A 22,727-nucleotide genomic window follows, 5' to 3' on the forward strand; every position below is an offset into this window, starting at 1 on the left:
TAAGTTTCTCTTTCACAAGAACCCTGTGAAGTAGGCTAGGCTGAGAGAGAAGTGACGGGCCCAGAGTCACCTAGCTAGCATCACGGCCGAATGGGGAGTTGAACTCGGGTCTCCCTGGTCCTAGTCCAGCACACTAGCCACTACACCACGCAACCCTTTTTTTTAAACAATAAAAATTATTTATATGGAGGAAAATGAAAGAAAAGGGGAACTAGTTTAAAGTGGTTTCTATGTGACAGGGATAACAAGCAAACTGGCTCCAAGTCAAGGTTTTAAAAATGGATTCCTAAATTATCTCCTGTTTTTTTTATTTATCACAGTCAGATTCCTGACCTTCTGTGCCTTGCAAACTCAGCCATAATTCCCTCCTCCCCAGATGCCTTCTCCAAATGGCTGAGTCATTGCGACACAGCGGGTCTTCCACAAGGCTCACTGTTGCCACACAATAAGTTGCTTTCGAAGTTTGCTCTTCTTAAGCAGGAATCTCATTTGCAAGAGACTGAGTGAGCTGCTATAAAGGATGGTGACGGTGGAAAATTGATTCCCTTGCTCTACCCTCATAATCAATTCAGCTGCAGTTGCTTTTTGAAAGAAATACAAAGAGCAAAGATTACACACTTGGGAAGAGATTCAAGAGAACAAAATGTATGGTTTTCACTATACTCCAGCTCCATTCACGGAACTCAAGACTAGATCATTAGTTGAAACTTAATGTGAAACCTACCGCAGGAAATTCCATTTTTTTCTAGACTGAAGTGGCCGATACCCAAAGACTGGTAGCTGGCTTGAGGTCTGGCTGCATCAGGTTGTGCCTCCATGTCTTCAAATTAAGGATGCCCAACTTTGGCCTTTCAGCTGTCTTTGGACTACAACACCCATCATCCCTGACTACTGGCCCCTGTGACTGGGGATAATGGGAGCTATAATCCACCAGCAGCTGGAGGTGTGAAGTTGGGCACCCCAGCTTCAAGTGATGGAATTTCACATTTCACATTTCTAAAAGTTCAATTTTCCCCCCATATTGCCTTCTCATCTTGCAGAGAATATTTCTCTTTTTCATATCAAAATGAAAAGTAACAGCCTTACTGCAGCTCGGGCACCATAAAATGTTAATTCAAGAGAAGTTTGAAATATGTTAAAAAAAACCTGAAACAAAACGTACACAGCTTTTCAGAAACAAAGACTGATATAGAGAGTAACGCCGCATCAACACACCCATATTTTCTGTTGTGTGACTGATTTTCAGCAATCTTGCCTTCTGCAATGCTACCAGTTTGCTTTGAGGTGGGTTGCAAGGTATCTATAAAGCTCTAAATGACTCCAGTCCAGATACCTGAAGGGCCACTTTCTTCCACATGACTCTGTCCACATGAATCTGAATAAGATTACTCAGGGTGGTACATCTGCTTACTTTAGTACTGAAATTCATTTGGTGGCCACTTGACAGAAGGCCCTCTCAATGGCAGCACCTGACCTCTGGAACTCCCTGTGCCAGGAGATTCAACTGGTGCCCTCCCTACCAGGTTGGGCGGGCGAGCACCAGTTTTACCAGGAGAGCAAAGACTTTTTTTTTCACCGTGAATTTTCTCAGCTCACTTGGTTGAACAGCTTGATTTGTGGTGTAGTTCTCTCCCTGAGATGATGCATTTAATTTTTTTAAAAAATAAATTGTCTGTTTTTATTCATTGTTTATACTATTTTAATTAATGGTTTTTAATCCTCTTCAATTATTCCTGAAGAAAGATGGGGTATAAATGGTTAAAATCAATCAATCAAGATTAGAAATGTTTCTTAGTCAGGTTTCATGGATCCCTAGGCTGTGACAGCGTCTCACAAAAGGCAGCTTCACTTGATCTGCTGGCTAAGTGGAAACCAGTGTTTTCTCTAACAGGGATTTTCAGAAGTTGTTGACTACACCTTCCATAATCCCCAAGCAAAAGCCATTGCAGCTGGGGATTCTGGGAACTGTAGTCAAGAACATCTGGGGATCCCTGTTAGAGGGACCACTGGTGGGAACTGGCAGTTCCTGGGGAGTTTTTGCCCCCACTGGGCATGTCATCTGAACCCACCCACCGCCATTTTTCCGAGTCCTCAACCCAATTTTCACCAGATTCTCTGCCCAACGTCAGATCTTGGTTATGGAATTCGGGCAAATATTGGGTGGAGGACTCAGGAAATGGTGATGGCTGGGCTTGGAGAACATGCCCGCCAGGAGCACGCACTCTTGGTGAACCACCACTTTCCTCTCTTTACTTCCCAGCAGATCACGTGAACCGGCCCAATGTAAAATCTGAGAAATTGGATAAAAGGTAAAGTGTGCTGTCAAGTAAATGTTGACTCCTGGCGCCCACAGAGCCCTGTGGTTTTCTTTGGTAGAATACAGGAGGGGTTTACCATTGCCTCCTCCCACACAGTGTGAGATGATGCCTTTCGGCATCTTCCTATATTGCTGCTGCCCGATATAGGTGTTTCCCATAGTCTGCATAACAGTGGGGATTCAAACCAGCAACCTTCTGCTTGTTAGTCAAGCATTTCCCCGAAGTGCAAACACAGGTAGCAATATTTATCTCAGGTGATTCCCAGAGCCCTGAAATGAGCAAGTTATATTACCTGAGCCTTCCATCTTCTGCTGCAGCTCCTCCAGGTATGATCTTAGTAATAAATATTCCAGGATCGTCCCCGATGTGTGGGTTATCTGTTCCTCCAGCGATACTGAAACCCAGGCCAGAATTACCCTGGAGGAAATGATGGAAGGAGGAATGAAGAAGAAAGGAATGAACACACCTTACCATCTGTTACAGAAAGATCAGTGCCAGCTACACAAGTCTGACGGTTTAATAATTTGAAATTTAACAAATATAGCACTCGGTGGTTTCGATCAAAGCTTTGGAGAGCCCTTGGCTCCGAAATAAAAATGTGCCTCGGTTTAACAGAGAATAGCCGACTCTGCCCAGAGAATTTTAAGTGGCATGTATTGATTTGCTTCCCATTTGCTAAAAGGCTGCACTGCCTATTCAGAAGGAGCTTTTAAAAGCGCATCACTCCAACAACCCGAGTTTATTTTGTCACTGCCACACATCACTTTCCTGAGATGAATTGCACAGAGACCCCAACATCTCTGGGAACGTGTCAGCTGTTTGCTAAATAGCGTTGCTTGTGCACGCTCTTTTTAAGAGACACTTTGGAGTGCCACCAGGGGCCACAACACACTGCATGGCTACCGCTATGGACTTCTACCAGGGTTGGTGTCTGGGGCTGGCATGATCAGACCAGAAAATCACAGCAGATCCCAGAGTCCCCTGACCCCACTGCTCTCTCTCTTTGCCAGGGGTGGTCCAAGGTATTGCAGTGCCTGGGGTGAGGTACCAAATGCTGCCTTGCCCATGCCTGCCCGTCCCCCATGCCAGCCCCCTTCTAAAACCGACCCTTGCCAGCTTTGGAGGTAATGACAATTTTTAAAAAGCCTTTGAAAACCCACCTCTTCACTCAAGCTTTTCCAGTTCTTTGAAATTTTAAGGTTTTAATTTGTGGGTGATTTTTAAATTGTTAAATTGTTTTAAGTTTTTGTATATGTTTTAACTTGTTTTATGCTATTGTTAACCACCCAGAGATGAAAGTTTGGGGCAGTGTACAAATTTTATTTATTTATTTATTTATCAATCAATAATGCAAGGGGGAACTTGCCAGCAGCCTCCTTTTCCCTCCTGGTGCTTCTTGCAAACTTTGCAAGGAGTGTGAGGAGAGGAAGGCAGACGTCTCCCTTCTCCCCACGCCCCTGGCAAAGCTGGCAAGGGTCAGATTGGCCCTGAACACAGTTGCTGCGGTAGCATCTTGCCACCCTGCTGGCATTCCAGTCATACACAAACACGTAAAGTGAACCATGATGTGCATGTAGAATTATAAGAACAGCCCTGCTGGATCAGGCCCAAGGCCTATCCAGAACAGCATCCTATCTCCCACAGTGGCCCAGCAGATGCTTCTGGGGAGCCCACAGGCAAGAGCTGAGGGCATGATCCCGCTCCTGCTGTTTCCCCCTGCAACAGGTATTTAGAAGCTCCTTGCCTCTGAGGCTGGGGATGGATAGCCACCGGACTAGCAGCCATTGATAAACCTGTCCTCCATGAATTTGTTTAAGTCCCCTTTAAAGCTATCCAAGCTAGTGGCAGATAATGTCTTAGATTAATTACACACTGTACTACCTTTTGTCAGTCTTTAATCTCCCGGCCATCAGTTTCATGGGATGGCCCCTGGATCTAGTGTTGTGAGGGAGGGAGATGAATGTCTCTCTCTAAAGCCTTGTCACACCATGCATAATTTTATAGGCCTCTATCATGTCTCCCCTTAGACATCTTAAATCTAAGCGAAAAAGCCCCAGGTGTTGTAGCCTTGCCTTGTAAGGAAAGAGCTCCATATGGAACGACATGCAACCATGGTAGTTTGGGCTGTGCGCTCCCTTGCTAACACATATGAGGCCCGTTATAACGCAAGCATTTGGGGGTTTTCAGTGGCACACAAGCAGCACCCCGGCTTGGGTCTGCAAACCCAAGAGACACATGAGCACAGCTGCCAAAGGCTGGGGCAGCAAAATTGGCAGCTGCAAAACCCCGTCCTCCATGGACGTCCTCCAAGGGCCCACATGCCTCCCCAGCATGCTTTGTGCTGCCAGCAGCCTGGAAAAGCTTTATGACACCAGCGAGTTGCCCTCCCATTGGCCAGAAAGGAGCAGGAGGCTGAAGCTGCAGCTTCAAGATCATAGAATATGCTTTGCAGGGTAGCACATCCACTCACGGCATGTGAAAGAGGAGAGCTGGTCTTGTGGTAGCAAGCATGACTTGTCCCCTTAGCTAAGCAGGGTCCGCCCTGGTTGCATATGAATGGGAGACTTGATGTGTGAGCACTGCAAGATATTCCCCTCAGGGGATGGAGCTGCTCTGGGAAGAGCAGAAGGTTCCAAGTTCCCTCCCTGGCTTCTCCAAGATAGGGCTGAGAGAGATTCCTGCCTGCAACCTTGGAGAAACCGCTGCCAGTCTGTGAAGACGATACTGAGCTAGATGGACCTATGGTCTGACTCAGTATATGGCAGCTTCCTATGTTCCTATGGCAGCCACTGTATGCCCAGCTCTCTGTGATTTCCACGTGGCTGAGGGCTTGCTGAGTGCTGATATTTGCGTAGAAAAGGCATGAGAGTTCTCATGATCAGGAAAACAAGGTAGGAGGAGGCCTTTCTCTTCTCCAGACTTGGTAAAAAGCTGGATAGCCCTAGGGGAGCAGCCTGGGATAGAGGGGATTGTGTTGGGGCTGACGATCATACAAATCAGGGTATTTACCCAATTTTTAATGGCTGTGTGAACCAGCCTATACTCTGTTCCTATGAAGAAGTAGTGATCTCTAGGCAGGGGGAGGCACGCTGAGAGACATGGTTTGAGAGATGCCTGCTTGGACACGTCCTGTGTGAAGCAGCGGCTCTCTGCCAGTGTATAAATAGGGAGCGTTTGGAACAGTGTCTTCACATCTCATTGGGTTGAGAACATCACCATACATTGTACCCTCCAGTTCCTCCTCCTGAAGATGTCAACTCTTTAACAGATTCTCTGGTCCTTCTGGATCACGCACCTACTCTTGCAGGCGCCGTGCCTTTTAGGAGAACAGGAACCTAGGAAGCTGCCTTATACTGAGTCAGAGCATTGGTCCATATAGCTCAGTATTGTCTACACCAGGGATTCTCAACGTTGGGTCCCCAGATATTATTGGACTTCAACTCCCATAATTCCCAGCCAAAGGCCTCTGGGGCAGGGAATTATGGGAGTTGAAGTCCAATAACATCTGGAGACCCAACACTGAGAACCTCTGGTCTACACAGACTGGCAACACCTTTTTCAAAGTTGCAGGCAAGAATCTCTCTCAGCACTACCTTGGAGATGCCAGGGAAGGAACTTGGACCCTTCGGCATGCAAGCATGCAGGTGCTCTTTCCAGAGTGGCCCCATCCGCTAATATCTGACAGTGCTCACACATGTAGTCTCCCATTCAAATGTAAACCAGGGTAAAGCCTGCTTAGCAAAGGGGACAATTCATGCTTGCTACCACAAGACCAGCTCTCTTCTTGGACTCACAGAGATGGAGGGGATCTTTTAGGCCAATCCCTTGTTTGATGTAGGAAGTCCAGATCTGGAGCATTGACATTCCAGTGCTCTGTCAACCTTCCTAACAGAGAATTAGGCCTCACCTCTAGAGAATGAGCCCTGCTATTAAACTGCTCTTACTGTTAAGAAAATTCTCTTTCTGTTCAGCTGAAATTGGGCCTCCTGTCCCTCCGTGCCTCTGCCTGCCTCTTAAGCTTGGTCTCTGGAGAATTAGGTCTGGAGTGCTGACCCTCGATAGCAGAGGTGCTCAAAATTGGGCCCCCAGATGCTGCTCAAATACAACATTTCTCATCCCCTGCCACAATGGCCAAGGGCTGGGGAAGACGGGACACATAGTCTGAGAAGATCTGGGGACCAAAGCTTGAGAACCTCTGACCTACACATTACAATATCCCCCACACCCAATGAACACACAAGGCTATCTATGCCTACCACTAGGACCACACGGTTAACTCAGCAAACTGAGCAAAGAGGCACCTCTTAATGTGGCAATTCTCTTATATTTACGATCTCCTTCTCTGTTTCTTTTCAGGAAGACACTCAAGACTTTCCTGTTCTCCCAAGCTTTTAATTAGAATTTAAATAATTTTAATAATTTGTTTTATATGGTTTTTATTGTGTTTTATGTATTTTAACCTGTGATTTTAATGTTGGCCTCTGTACACCGCCTAGAGATTTACATATCAGGCAGTATAAAAATATGATAAACAAACAAACAAACAAACAAATATTTAGCAGGGGCAGAGCAAGTGGCCCTATCCAACCCCAGCACAGCATCCCTCCTATGGCTGCTATTGGTGTCTCCTTTATGTTGGTGTCACCCAAGACTTTGGTGTCACCCAAGATAGCTCCCTTGGGGCCAGAGATGGTCTTGCAGTTACAAGCATGAATTGTCCCCTATGCTAAGCAGGGTCCACCTTGGTTTGCATTTGAATGGGAGTCTACATGTGGGAGGAGAGCTGGTCTTGCAGTAACAAGCATGAATTGTCCCCTATCCAAAGCAAGGTCCACCTTGGCTTGTATTTGGATGGATGACTCCATGTGAGCAATGTAAGAGGTTCCTCAGGGGATGGGGTCATAGCTCAGTGGGGAAACAGCTCCATGCTTGCATGCAGAAGTTCCCAGGTTTACTCCCTGGAAAAGACTCCTAACTGAAACTAGGGATGTGCACGGAACCGGTTTGGAGGCTCTTTATGCTGAACCCATGGTTCTGCCGTGGTTCTGCCGTGGTTCTGCCGGTTCAAAGGCAGGGGGGTGACTTCAAGTGGGGAGGGTGCATTTACCCCTCCCGCTGCTTTCCCTTCACCAGTGCTCCACTGTAAACTGGTCCGGTGGGGCGGCAGCATACCTCCCTGCTGCCCCGTCCTCTCATTGGACCGGAAGTAAATGGAAGTACCAGGTGCGCATGCGCATGCGGCGTTTGTGCCTGATGTGCACACAAGCACAACGTGCGCACGCACGCTGGGTACTTCTGCTTACTTCCGGTCTGACAAGGGGACAGGGCGGCAGGGAGGTACACCGCCACTGCTGCGCTGGACCAGCTTACAATGGAGCACCGGTGGGGGGAGAGCGGCAGGAGGGGTAAATGCACCCTCTCCTGCCCTTAAAGTCATCCTCTCTGCCTTTGAACTTCCCTGTGCCAGTTCCATGCACATCACTACCTGAAACCTCAGAGAGATGCTGCCAGTCAGTGTAGAAAGACCAGGGATTCTCAACGTTGGGTCCCCAGATGCTATTGGCCTTCAGCTCCCATAATCCCCAGCCAAAGGCCTCTGGGGCAGGGAATTATGGGAGTTGAAGTCCAATAACATCTGGAGACCCAACGTTGAGAATCCCTGGTGTAGGCAATACTCATCTAGATGTACCAAGGATCTACTTGGTATAAGGCAGCTTCCTATGTCTCTAGATCTCCCTGAGGCAGCACTCTCTGAACCCAAGCCCACTAGGGAGCTGGCCTCTCTCCCACCATCATGCCCCCCAATATGTGCATGCCAAGGCCTGCCACAAGCCTCAGTAGAGGCAAACTGGGTGGAGGAGGAATAGACTCCAGAAGGCAGTTCCTTTAAGGCTGCCTCTCTCCAGGCTGGGAGGCAGAGCTCAGGAAAGGAACTCTGGGCTTGCTTCCTTGGACCTCTCCAGGGTCCTGATGACCAGCCCCGCCTCACAGTACCGGACAAAAGCCAGGCAAATCTTTTCACAGACAGGATTGTCAAATGAATCGGGCATTTTTATTTTATTTTTGGGGATGCTGTGAAAAGTACAACGAGAGATTTTCTGCTCTGTCCGCCTTCGCATACCTTCATTGCTTCCCCTCCCGTTATCTTTCTTTACTTTCAGCTTCAACAACACTAGCAAAAGCTTACCCAAAAGGTAAGTAATGATACAGCAAAGAAGAGGACGGGTTTAAAAAGCAATCGGTAGACTTTCACAATGAATCACTGCCACTTCCCGACATGTATCTAGAAGCGAATGTCAGCCGCACTGCAAAGGCTTTCCCAACTCTGCCCTGTGGGAGTAGCCTTATAAAGGAAAAGGGCATCACCCCTTGCCGGCACTCCGAGATCCTGAAAATTGCTAGTAATTAATCCTCTTGCAATCCTTGACCTGACCGACAGAGTCAGCAAAGCGGTTGCTCCGGCTTGTTCAGTCACTGAGTACATTCCTTTACAAGGCATTGTTCATCCCAAAGCATCAGGAAAGATTACCCCTGAATCTTTCCTCATTTGAAAATGGAGTTTAAGCATGGGGCATCAAATGGGCACAGCAGAGCTACTGCAGTCCTGAACAAATAACGGTGATTGAACCTGAGGGTTGCAAACCAGCTCAGGAATGGAAGGTTTTGTTTTCCCACAACAGGGACATATGAAGGTGGCGGCCCATAGGATCTGCAGCTTTCCAGCAATGGGAGAAGAGAGGGAGCAATGCACTACACATAGGAACACAGGAAGCTGCTGAATACTGAGTCATACCATTGGTCCATCTACACAGTTTAGCAGCGACTTCTCCAAGGTTGCAGGCAGGAGTCTCTCCCAGCCAGGGGCGTAGCAAGGTTGGAGTGAGCCCACAGACGAGATTTTAAAATGCCCCCCTCACTGAAGCTCAGCTCATGAAGTAAAGAAATATTAAATGAGGCTGAAAAATTGTGGACAATGCAAGCCATTTAATGGTACTAGAGAAAGACGTGCTGTTCTGGTAGCTCCAGGTCTTAACACACACATCAATTTCGGAGGATGAATACAACTGAAGGAAGCCTGGGTGGGTGCGCAGTTGGGGAAGTCAGTCATGTGACTTGCCTCTGGGCTCCCAGACCACTGTCTCCCCTTGCCCTATTATTGTTACGCCCCTGCTCCCAGCCCTATCTTGGAGATGCTAGGACGGGAAATGGAACTTTCTATTCCCAGAGAGACGCCACCTAATGGCGCAGCGGGGAAGTAACCTGCCTAGAGAGCAGGAGGCTGTTGGTTCGGATCCCCGTTGGTGTGTTTCCCAGAATGTGTGTTTCCCAGAATATATCGGGCAGCAGCTATATCGGATTCACCGCTCACCACCAGCAATGCTGTCTGCTCCATTGGGGGAGCAACATCTCTATTTTGCTTAAGAACAGAAGAACAGTCTTGCAGCTGGATCAGGCCCAAGGCCCATCTAGTCCAATATCCTTTTTCACACAGTGGCCCACCAGATGCTGCTGGAAGCCCACAGCAGGAGTTGAGGGCATGTCCTTTCTCCTGCTGTTACTCTCCTGCAACTGGTACTCAGAGGACTCCACCTCTGAGGCTGGAGGTGGCCTTTAGCCCTCCACCTAGTAGCCATTGATAGCTTATCCCCACCTTGCTTGCTCACTGTTTCTCCTGATTGTGCCCATCCATCACTATGTTAAATCTGTAGGTGCCATAGCGAGGTGGTCCCTGGAAATGGCCAAGCCCTGCTCTATTCTACCGATCAATGACTCTCCAAGGCCTAGGGGTGGGGAGAAAAGTCCTTTCAACTGGAGATGCCACAGATCAAACCTGGGACTTTCCCCATATGAGGCATGAGCTCTTCTGCTGAGCTACCCTCCAAACCTTTCTTAGTGTATTTACCTGAATCCAAGACTACTTTTTCCCCTCCAATTTTTTTTTTAATATTAGAAACTGGCAAATCATCTTAAATCCAGAGTCCTGATCCTTTTGAGTGAATGCAGGTATAACCTGAATTTAACCTCTACTTTTAAAGGTGGTCATCTTAAATTCATAAATGCCTTTGATTCAGTAAACATGGTATTTCGAAGTTCAAGGACTCAGGCAGAGTACCAGGTAAGGCCGAGTTGTATTAGGTATTTCAAGAAAGGCTGACTGAATGTTCTCCAAAGAGGAATTTGGGGCAAATTAGGAAGGTTGGGGGTCACAGGGGGATCAAAGTTGGGTACAACTTCTAGCAACTGATGGCAACTATTGTTCTCCAAAATGCCCCTCAGGAAGATGCTAAATGATAATACAGCTTTCTCCCATGGGGCATTCTAAAAGATAAAATGCTAGTCAGCAGCTGGTGAAGGAGCTTTGCAGCCAATGGGTAAGTTTCCTCTCCTCTGCTCCCCCAAAACTATCCCCTCCTTTTGCTGCCCACAGAGGGGGTGACAAAATGTGGGGGTTCATGTGTCTGGGCTCTAACTTTCCACAGACATTTTCCTTATTTTTCTAGGGGATGTAATAATTTTATTATTTATTTATTTGTTTGTTTATCATATTTTTACACCGCCCAAAACTCACGTCTCTGGGTGGTTTACAAGAAGATTAAAAAGTAAAACATTAATTAAAAACAAAAGCAAAACAAAACAAAAATTTAAAAGCAAGAAATGTAAAACACAATTTAATTTTTTTAAAACAATATTCTAAAAACAACATTCAAAACAATTAAAACAATATCAGTTAAAAGCCTGGGTGAAGAAATGAGTCTTTAAGGACTTTTTAAAGGATGTCAGAGATGGGGAGACTCTTATTGCACTAGGGAGTGCATTCCAAAGCCTCGGGGCAGCAACGGAGAAGGCCCATCCCTGAGCAGCCACCAGATGAGCCGGTGCCAATGCAGACGGACCTCTCCTGATGATCTCAATGGGTGCCGGGGTTCCAAACGAAGAAGTCGTTCTCTTAAATACCCAGGGCCCAAGCTGTTTAGAGCTTTGTAGGTTATGACTAGTACCTTGTATTTTGCACGGAAACTTATCGGCAACCAGGTTTAGCTCAGGGGCTCTCATTTGTGATTGTCTCCAAGGCCATTGTGGCTGGGGATGTGTGATTGTCTCCAAGGCCATTGTGGCTGGGGATGATGGGATGATAATCCAACCACATCCGGGGAGTATTTCGCATCCCTATCTGGAGATGCTGCCAGGGATTGAACCTGCAACCTTCTACATGCAAAGCAGGTGTTCTTCCTTTGAGCAATGGCCCTTCCCCTCATCGTGCATTACATCAAGAAGTATTTTCTTTTGTTTATTCTGAATCAACTGAACTAAACTGTTTTTTCACTTTCTCTGCAAGTACAATCACCCGTCTCTAATTCAGAGAACAAAAATATCAACATATTCCATTCTATCTCTTTTATTTCTTTGTATTTTCCATCCTGCCCTAGGGACACGTCAGATTCCCACTTCCCCCCACCCATCAGCTGCAACTCTTCTTTGAGTGGGAGTTCTGAGACCCTGCAGTCAGCTCATCACGCTGAACGTGGCACATGCTACCGTCTAACTCTGCGCCACCTGCAATTTTCAATCCCACCCCTTTTCAAGGTTCAGCACAATCATTACGCATCACACACACACACATACACACACCACAAAACAGCAAGCATTTTCCATGTGACCTGTTGCTAACTGTTTCCAAAGGCAGTTGTAATGCTCAAAATCTCTCCGCAGAACACAAGCGATTAAAAACTAGAGGGATTTGTCTGGCTACCGTGAGACTGTCAAACAGGTCAATCTAGGATCCAGATCCAATGGGACCTGGGACCCCCCCACACCAGAAGAACTAGAAGAACCGGAGCTAGCCTCCCCCATCTCAATCCAAGGCCACAGATGTCTTCACCCTCCAACTTGGAGGACCTCCCTGAGGACCTGCTGGTTGTAACATAGGTCTTCCAGAGTTACCAGAGTCAGGGCTTATTTATTTATTTATTTCTCTATGTAAACTGCTTTGGAAACTTTTGTTGAAAAGCGGTATATAAATATTTGTGGTTGTTGTTGCTTGAGGAATTGGACAAGGCCAGGAGCAGAGCCTTTCTAAGGAGAGGGGTGGGGCCAATTCACCCTACCTAGGCAGCAAATATAAGTACCAGCAATTTGCTTCTAGACTTTGCTAGAGCAATGTCATCCTATGCCCTGTTACCCAGCCCTGTTACTCTGCTTGGCTCCGGCCAAGGTTCTGGGCCTTGGAGCTGTCCATGGTCTGGTGCACTTACATAGACTCTGGCTTGGCTTGGAATAGGATAGACCAGGGATGGGGAACCTTGGCACTCCTGCAGATGTTGGCCTACAATTCCCATAATCCCTAGCTATTGGCCTCTGTGGCTGGGGATTATGGGAGTTGTAGTCCAAAAACAGCTGGAGTGCCAAGGTTCCCCATCCCTGGGATAGACCATCTAGTCTAGGATTCTATTGCCAACAGCAACCACTCACCAGCAGGTCATGAAGGCTACAGCCCTCCTCATTGTTTGACCCCAGCACCCAGCAGCTCTGAATGTGAAATATTAATTACTGTTTGCAACTGATCACTGTACATCACAACCACCATGACAGCAATCTCTCAGAGTCAGGGGGTGGCCAGCGTTATTGTGGTGCCTGGAGTGAAGCGCCGACAAGAAGAGGCCACATTTCAAGATGCTTATAAACCTTTATTGAGCCCAACACGTCTCAGTCAAAGGGCCCTCCTCGGGGCAATAATCTGTAGCGCCTTATAAGAGATCTCTTGATAACAGTGCTGTTCGTTGACTCCAGTCTACATTCTACAAACATTGACTCCAACCTGGTCATAGGCTGGGGTCAATGAACAGCACTGTCATCAAGGAATCTCTCGAAAGTTTGTTGCAAATGATTGCCCTTTGGCTGAAACGCGTTGGGCTCAATAAAGGTTGACAAGCATCTTGAGATGTGATCTCTTCTTGTTGGCGTTTAGTGAATGCTTCGTGATTCTCTTCGGTTTTTCTGCCTGAGGAGAAGCACCAAATGTTACCTAGCCCTGGGATACCGCTGGGGGCCAGCCTCCTTTCAAAATCGAGCCTTGCAATCTTCGGAAGTGGCACGGTGGGCAGGAAGGAGGGTGAGGTTGCCAGCAGCCCCCTTCTCTACTTGTGTTTCTTACAACCTCAACAAGGACTGTAAAAGTCACTCCTAGCAAAGCTAGCATGGGTGGGATTGGTAAAAGTTGCATTGTGGCGCCCCTGGTGGCGCAGTGGTAAAACTGCCGCCCTGTAACCAGAAGGTTACAAGTTCAATCCTGGCCAGGGGCTCAAGGTTGACTCAGCCTTCCATCCTTCCGAGGTCAGTAAAATGAGTACCCAGAATGTTGGGGGCAATATGCTAAATCATTGTAAACTGCTTAGGTATATAAATGTAAGTGCTATTGCTATTGTCTGTTTTGTTCCTATTGTGTTACATTGAAAAATATCAAATAAAAAATATCAAATAAAGTGTTTAAGGGGAAAAGAGCTGCCCCAATGGCAATGGTCAGGGGCATCTTTAAGCTTTACTGGCGCCCCACTAATCTGAATCCTGAGGCAACCTTTTCACCACACCTTGCAGTCAGAGTGAGCCAGAAAACCTTTCCTTCTTCTCTGCAAAGTACTATGTTTTGGGGGAGTCACCCTCTCATATGGAGCAAACACATAAGATCCTCAAAGTAAAGTATTTGCCGTCTTCACAAAAAGAAAATGTGAGTAAGGCAAAAGGTAACCTAATGAGGACAGGTTTGTAGGGGAATGTTAAGGGTGTCAACCACGGTTTGTTATCCATAGAATTAGACATCCATACAATTATGCCACTATCACATCTGATCTGCCTATCAGCAACAAGCCACAGCCCATCTCTTGACGCCTCTCAGACTTGGGGAATCTGGCAGCACAGCAGCTGCTTTTAGAAATGGAGGCTTAAAAGCCCTTTGTGTATATTATTATTATTATATGGGTCTCACCACAGAATTTTAGGTGGAAGGTACCTTAGAGGTCATCTAGTCCAACCCCCTGCTCACTGCAGGGATCTGTGGCAGACTCCCTGACAGATGGCTGCCTGGTCTCTATTTGAAAACCTCCGGAGAAGGAGAGCCCACCACTGCATGAGGCAGACTGCTCCACTGTCAAAGCAGCTCTTACCATTGGAGAATTCATCCTAATATCTCATTGTTGATTTCCTTGTGATAAATTCCTATCATGGATCTTGCTGTGTGCTTTCAGGAGCATCCTGGTCTTAAGTAGGAGGCCTCCACAGGAACAGACAAAACTGCCATCTACTGATACAGATTACTGGTCCATCTTCCTCAGTATTATCTACTTTGACTGGTGGCATCTCTACAGGATTTTGGGTAGGATATTTGTCAGCCCTGGAGATGCCGGGGATTGAACCTGTGACCTTCTGCATGCTGAGCAGATGCTCTGACTTTGAACTATGGCCCCATCCTCCGTCTTTGCTACCAATCCCCCACACATGGTTAAGGGGCGACCAGAAGCAGGAGGGTTAGCAGAAAAGTGATGGGGCCCAAATGGAGTCAGACGTGGCATTCAATGATGAGTTTGACTCATTCTTTGAGTTCAGCCCATTCGCATTCAGCCCAGGACTGCTCACTCATCCCTACTGAATACCTTAGACTTGGGGATGAATGTTCAGCAACCAAATTTCCTATCTGCACTTTGGGCTGCTGAAACTCGCCAAAGCGTATGGATGAGTCAGAGGCGGGATTCTGACTTAAACGGACTGTTGGTGTGGCCCCAAATGACTGTGCCTCCTCACACATTCAGGAAAGTCTGATGCGAACGCCTGCCTGCATCCATCCATCCTCCTCTCCTCGCTCCCAGGTTTCAGCCGTCGGTGCTGCCGGCAGACATGCAAAAGGGCCCTTCCAGTCAATCACGGCAGGAACACTTCCCCACCTCTAAGTAAACATAATCGATCAAATAAATTGCAGCCCAGGGCCCACTGTTTCTGCTTATAAGGCTTTACATTTACACCACACACTCTCCTTCTCCCCAATCAATTACTCAGCCTGCTTCCAAAACAAGAGAAAATCAGCAAGGCTGGTCAGGAAGGAGGGGAAGGCGAGGGAAGAACAGCTGGTTTCCTGCACAGTCCCCTATTTTCTTCACACAAACTCCCACCTTTTGGTCCTCTTCTCATCTCAACTGTGAACCAGAGAATATATTTTTTTTCATACAGGCGCGTTAACATATGAGATTCCCTCCTGCAGTCTGAAATAGTTTCTCCTGCCACCTCAGGACTCTGCTATGGCCCTTCTGCTGCACGGGGAGACGAGGCCTGAGTCTACAGGTGAAACTCGGAAAATTAGAATATCGTGCAAAAGTCCATTAATTTCAGTAATGCAAATTAAAAGGTGAAACTGATATATGAGACAGACGCATTACATGCAAAGCAAGATAAGTCAAGCCTTAATTTGTTATAATTGTGATGATCATGGCGTACAGCTCATGAAAACCCCAAATCCACAATCCTAGAAAATTAGAATATTACATGGAACCAAGAAGACAAGGATTGTAGAATAGAACAATATTGGACCTCTGAAAAGTATAAGCATGCATATGTATTCAGTACTTGGTTTGGGCCCCTTTTGCAGCAATTACTGCCTCAATGCGGCGTGGCAGGCATGGATGCTATCAGCCTGTGGCACTGCTGAGGTGTTATGGAAGACCAGGATGCTTCATTAGCGGCCTTCAGCTCTTCTGCATTGTTTGGTCTCATGTCTCTCATCCTTCTCTTGGCAATGCCCCATAGATTCTCTATGGGGTCAGGTCAGGCGAGTTTGCTGGCCAATCAAGCACAGTACACTGTATACTTTTCAGAGGTCCGATATTGTTCTATTCTACAATCCTTGTCTTCTTGGTTCCATGTAATATTCTAATTTTCTGGGATTGTGGATTTGGGGTTTTCATGAGCTGTACGCCATGATCATCACAATGATAACAAATTAAGGCTTGACTTATCTTGCTTTGCATGTAATGCGTCTGTCTCATATATCAGTTTCACCTTTTAATTTGCATTACTGAAATTAATGGACTTTTGCACGATATTCTAATTTTCCGAGTTTCACCTGTATATTTAATGGGGATTCTTCCCCGCCCCCTGCTATAGTCCATTTCTTTCCCTTCACTGGCAAAAGAGTTCACCCCATTGCCATCAAGGCTGTTAAGAAGAAGGCATGTGCTAGGGTAAAAATACCTGTATGCATTATATGAAGCGTGAAGCTGGCTCTTGTATGGTTGGTTGTTGTTTCCTAAATGGCACTGGCTTGGGGCCCAATCAGGACCCCGTGTTCATGTCTGCACCTGGATCCAGCAAGGCAGAAGCTCAGTTAAGGAGCTGCTGACCCAACAAAGGTGCTGGTTTTGAACTTTAAAGCCCTTAACGGTTTGGGCCTTGGATACCTGAGGGATCACCTGCTCCCAAGGGTTGCTGCCCGCTTGATGTGGTCATCTGAGGGGTCTCTGCTCCAGGTGCCGACAATGAGGGAGACTCGGTTGTCATGCACACGGGACAGGGCCTTCTCTGTGGCTGCCCCCGACTCTGGAATGTTCTCCGGGCAGCTATTTGCTCCTCGGGCTCCATCACAATTTTTAGAAAGGGTGTGAAATCTTGGCTTTTTACCCAGGCTTTTATATGATTGTCTCTACTGCTGCTTCTTTGTATTTTGTACAGTTCTTATGCTTGTATTTTTTAAAAATATTATTTATTTATTTAATTTATTATTAAAACTTTTTAGTCAGATTTGTTTTTACATTGTAGCTTAATATTTTAATTCTGTTGTTTTTATAGTCTTGTTTTTCATTTTTGTGTGAACTGCCTTGGGATTGTTTTAATGAAGGGTGGTATATAAATTTAACAATCAGTCAATCAAGACTAGCTGCAAATGGAAGGGCTATACTCTAGCCAGGAGCCTCACCCCTTCCTGGAGCTTAGACCAGCCCCAACCCAAAGCTGGTGCCTGCCTTGTCTCCCTCCACCTCCCAAGTGGACCCATTGGGAGGTGGTCCCAAACAGCCAAGTGAGCATGCCACCTCTTCTGGAGCTTAGCGCTGGTAGGGCATCAGCTTTGCTCCTTGGGTCCAGGAGGCAATGGAAGGGACTTTAGGGGTTGCTGAGTGTTCCCAGGGCTCTTCCAAGAGGCTGAAGGAAGGGGAAAGTGACAAGCTCAGGGTCTGATGGATCTAGGGGGCTTTCATCGGGGCCAGGGACCTCAGTTGGGGTGTGCTGCTCCTCTGCCATGTGTCCTGAATTCATGCCAGGTTGGGAGAGGGGATAAATCACTTTACCCCACATGATCCTGATCCCCCACCCTACAAATGCTGTTTGATCCAGGAGGGAAGTTGCCCTAAAGCAACTCCTCTCCAGGGGCAAATCGTATCTATGGAGGACCCAAGCAAGATGAGGATTACTGTGAGGCAAAGGGTGAAATCCCCCTTCCCCTCCCACTTGCTGGAAGCCTCCCCTGTGGTTGCTTCTGAGCAAACAAAAACCAGGCACTTAAGAGCACAACTTGCAGTTTAGCCCTTGGGCAAACATAGGGATGGCTTCGTCCACAAAGCCAGGAACAACAGGAAACCAGGACCACATTTTGTCAGAAGTGGCCCCATTCAGGTGCTGTGGAAACACAATCTCTAGCAGATAATTGCCTAAATCGAGAGCTGATCACGTCTCAAAACTGTGTGGCAGAGATCCTAAAGGCACTGCCATTTATACAGACACCACACTGAAAATCAATGAGACCTACTCATGGGAAAGAGGACGTTAATAGCTGCCGTTGAATAATCTCCACTATTAAGGGCATTTTAACTATTGACTGGTATCAGAGGCCCATTTTATCCTTGACTTTGATCCATGTTCTATTAAAATGGGTTGAAAGCCAGAAACAATTTATTTTTTTCCTGTGGTTTCAAAAGCTTAGCATTGGGGGTGTGCATTCTCAGTGCCTAATGTAACTTGGGCATTTTCAGTATCAATAGCAGAAATTGGCTTCCAGGGGACACTTCCCGAAGTCATTTGTAAAAGTAATGGCAAGGGCAGGCACACACATCTTGGGGAAGAAAAACTGAATTATTTATGTGTTTCCTAGGCATATGCATGTATCTGCGACAAATAGAACAAGCATTTATGCTACTCTTCCCCTCTTAGGCCATCTTGTGATGCACCTTTTTAAAGTCTTAAGTCTTTTTTAACAAACAAACATGACACAGTATAATTTGGTTTCTACAAAGGAATACCTCAGCTGATTGGAAGGTCAATTATTTGAACTAAGGGTCAGTCTAATCCAGAATTCTGTCTCCAATAGTATCTCACCAACTGCCTCTGTGGAGGTCTCAAGTAGGGTACGGAGGTGATAGTCATCCCTCATTGGTGATTCTTGAGAAGCTGGTAATCAGTAGTACATAAACTCGGAACTCAAAAGTTCTATTTAGCTGTCAGGGTTATTGATCTCTGGTAGACCTAGGCTCCATTAATTTGTCTAATTCTGTTATAAAAACTATCTGTCAGGGTTTGCCCTGACACTGTCTTGGACTGGAGGAGAGTCCATCAGAGGACGAGGGGAAGGCCACCTCTCCCTGGATTGCTGGTCTTGACAGAGTCTCAGAGCCTTCATGGGGCTGTAGGTCATCTGCTTGCATACAGAAGCCCCCAAGTTCAAATCCGAGCATCTCCAGGTAGGACTGCGGAAATCTCGTGCCTGACGATATCAGTACAGACGATACTGAGCTAGTTGGACCAATGTTCTGACTTGGCATAGGGCAGCTTTCTATGTTTCTATGCCTCCTCAAAAAAGACCTGAAGCACTGCAGACCTGGTACCCACCAGCGGGGCTTCTTACCCTTCCTTAGAGCCCGCCCCATTGTCCCTGAGGCCCTGGGAGCAGAGGTGATGCCACACTAGGGCACAGCTCCAGCTCTGAAGGTGAAGTGCTTGGGTGGTTGTTTGAGAAGAGAGAGAGGCCAGCTCAGGTGCCTCCTCTGTAGTAGGGATGCAAGAAGGGGTGGGGCTTTCCAGCCTCGGAGGCAAGCTGCTTCTAAATACCAGTAGCAGGGGGGCAACTGCAGGAGAGAGGGTGTGCCCTCACTAGGGATGTGCATGAAATGTTTCGGTGCCTCTAATTCGAGGTGCCAAAATGCTTTGAGCTGCCCCAGCCAAATGGTTTTGGCAGGGGGCAAGTGGGCAGCTTAAAATGAGGAAGGCAGGTCCTACCTGCCCCCTCCTCACTCCTCCATCGCCTCACAACGGTGCTGTCTATATTAAACAGCCAGAGTCTTTGTTTTGAAAAGCCACGCTGCGCAGCTGCTTCCTGCTTGGGAACAGGAAGTTCCCTGTTCCCAGCAGCCCGCGGATGGCATCAGCACATAAATGGCATCGGCGCAGACACCATTTATGTGCTGATGCTGCCCGTGGGCTGCTGGGAACAGGGAACTTCCTGTCATAAGAACATAAGAATATAAGAAAAGAACAGCTCTGCTGGATCAGGCCCAAGGAAGCCCATCTAGTCCAGCATCCTGTTTCACACAATGGCCCAACAGATGCCGCTGGAAGTCACAGGCAGAAGTTGAGGGCATGCCCTCCCTCCTGCTGTTACTCCCCTGCAACTGGCACTCAGAGGCATCCTGCCTTTTAGGTTGGGTTGGCATGTAGCCGCCCTCTGACTAGTAGCCGTTGATAGACCTCTCCTCCATGAAGTTATCCAAACCCTTCTTAAAGCCATCCAGGTTGTTGGCCATCACCACATCTTGTGGCAGAGAATTCCACAAGTTGATTATGCGTTGTGTGAAAAAGTACTTCCATTTGTTGGTCCATCTAGTCCAGCATCCTGTTTCACACAATGGCCCTCCCTCCTGCTGTTACTCCCCTGCAACTGGTACTTGGAGGCATCCTGGCTTTGAGGCTGGAGGTGGCCTGTAGCCCTCCAACCAGTAGCCGTTGATAGACCTCTCCTCCATGAAGTTATACAAACCCCTCTTCAAGCCATCCAGGTTGTTGGCTGCCACCACATCTTGTGGCAGAGAAGCAGGAAGCAGCCGTGCAGAGTGGCTTTTCAAAACATACACCGTGGCTGTTTAATATGGACAGTGCCGCTGTGGGGCAGCAGGGGGTGGTGGAGGAGTGAGTGAGGGGCAGGTAAGACCTGACTTCCTACTTTGAAATTACCCATTCCACCACGCCACCCCCCCAATGCACAAAACATTTTGTGTACATCCCTAGTCCTCACCTCTTGCCTGTGGGCTTCTCAGAGGCATCTGGCGGGCCACTGTGGGAAACAGGATGCTGGACTAGAGAGTCCTTGGGCCTGATCCAGTAGGCCTGTTCTTAAGATCTCACTGGCTACACAAGTCCTCAGTGAGCACCAGCATAAAACTCCAAACCTGTATAAAACTGGAGAATACTCCACTCGGTCGGCATTACAAACCAGAGATACACTCACCAACCTCTCATCTCAGTGCATAAACAACCTGGGTGGCCTGCCACCCTGTTCTCATTGCTCATCTTCCTCCCCCCATCTGCTGTCAACAAAATGTCCAGTTTGCTTTAGGAGGTGGTAAGCAGAGAGACATGGAAATGAATAGGGCAGGACACTGTCACCAGTGTTATCATTTAAACCTTATATAGCTCGCAACATAGGTATATAAAGAACTGCCTACTCCTACATGACCCTGCTCAAATATGAAGAGCTTCTTCTGGGTCCTGATACCACCATTCCACCCCCACTTCTGAGGTTAGGTGGATGATCCCTTGCTAACTGAGCAAAGAGGCATCTTTTAAAAGTGGCGATTCTCTTATATTTAGGAGGAGGAGACAACTCACCCTATCCAACCCCAGCACAGCTAGATGTTGTTGGTGTCTTCTTTGTATTTCTTTTTAGATTGTGGACCCGTTTGGGACAGGGAACCATCTCTTTTATCAGTCATTCATTTTTCTATGTAACTGCTTGAGCACTTAAATGCAGTATAATCATATTTGTTGATGTTGTAGTACTGTTGTTTAATCCTTGTTAACTGAGCAAAGAGGCATTGTTTTAACTGGCCCAGTTCATCCTCAGCACTGCATCCCACCCATGGCTGTTGCTGGTTTCTGCTTTGTTTTTCTTTTTAGATTGTGACCCCCATTGGCGACAGGGAACCACTTATTATTATTATTATTATTATTATTATTATTATTATTATTATTTCAATTTATATACCGCCCTTCCAAAAATTGCTCAGGGCGGTTTACAGAGAGAAATAACAAACAAACAAGATGGAAATAAGATTTCTATAAGCATTATATAAATATTCATAGTAGTAGTCATAGTAGTGACTGGCAAGGACTTTTTTAGTGATGGCATCTTCCTTGTCTCTGGAGTAATGGCATCAAATCTTGCATCAGTCTAGAAGCAGGCAAAGACTTTTTTTAAAAAATGTGCTTCAACCTTCTATAACAGTTGGCTAGCTGTTTTATAACTGCTGCTGGCATTATTCTGCCCTTTTCGTCTAAAAGATTGTGATTTATATTGTTCTTATGTTGGTTCTCACGTAGATTGCTTTAACCGACTTGATAGTCTCCCTGGGAGTTCCTGAACTGAAAAGGGGGATATAAATGTGCTAAATAAGCAAGCAAACAAACAAGCAAACATTTTTGACAACCAGCCAACCAGCCACAAAAAGCCATTGTGGCATTGTTTTACATTGCTTGGTTTCTGAGGCCAGACACGGCATCTTACCACTGGGGAACTGCTAACATCTAAAATAATGAAAAGTAATAAACCTCATCTGAAAGCATCTATGGATGCTGTTGCTGTGAAGAACCAAGCGTGTAAAATCTACACGCTAATATCATTACAAAGAAAATGTAAACCATGAATGAGCCATGCTCTAAAATCCATTTAGCTCCAGGGAAACTGTGGCAGTAAAAAACTTATAAAATCAAATTGGATCAAATAGAGAAAGAGGGAGCTGTTTTATGCTAAGAGTCATATTTGTGGATTAAATCTGTTTTTTCCTCTTTTCAAATCTACAACACAGCACATTAAAATCCCTTGCCACACTCTTCTCCTGATGGCTACACGTACACGGAAATGTAGAGAGCTGCTATACAAGCCACGTAATGGTGCAGCGGGGAAATGACTTGATTAGCAAGCCAGAGGTTGCCAGTTCGAATCCCTGCGGTTATGTTCCCCAGAGTATGGGAAACACCTATATCAGGCAGCAGCGATAGAGGAAGATGCTGAAAGAAATAATCGCAGACTGTGTGGGGAAGGCAATGGTAAACCCCTCCTGTATTCTACCAAAGACAAACACAGGGCTCTGTGGTCGGCAGGAGTCAACACAGATTTGAGGGTACATTTTACCTTTATGTTGTATTTGAAAGTAATCATAGTCTTTGAAA

At 46.6% G+C, this 22,727-nt stretch overlaps 1 protein-coding gene across 27 annotated transcripts in view; it reads right to left on the minus strand.

Moving 5' to 3' along the window:
* Nucleotides 1-22,727, minus strand: part of DLG2 (discs large MAGUK scaffold protein 2) — a 1,429,269-nt gene that overhangs the window by 401,540 nt on the left and 1,005,002 nt on the right. For all 27 annotated transcript variants that reach the window (XR_008318273.1, XR_008318272.1, XM_053304274.1 and 24 more), the window contains one exon: nt 2,611-2,735. Coding sequence is in view for 25 of the 27 variants with exons in the window: in XM_053304274.1 (XP_053160249.1) it covers nt 2,611-2,735 (125 nt within the window). In the remaining 2 variants the exon portion in view is untranslated. The remainder of the gene's footprint in view (nt 1-2,610; nt 2,736-22,727) is intronic.

This window comes from Hemicordylus capensis, chromosome 3, assembly GCF_027244095.1.
Source record: "Hemicordylus capensis ecotype Gifberg chromosome 3, rHemCap1.1.pri, whole genome shotgun sequence".
NCBI lineage: Eukaryota > Metazoa > Chordata > Lepidosauria > Squamata > Cordylidae > Hemicordylus > Hemicordylus capensis.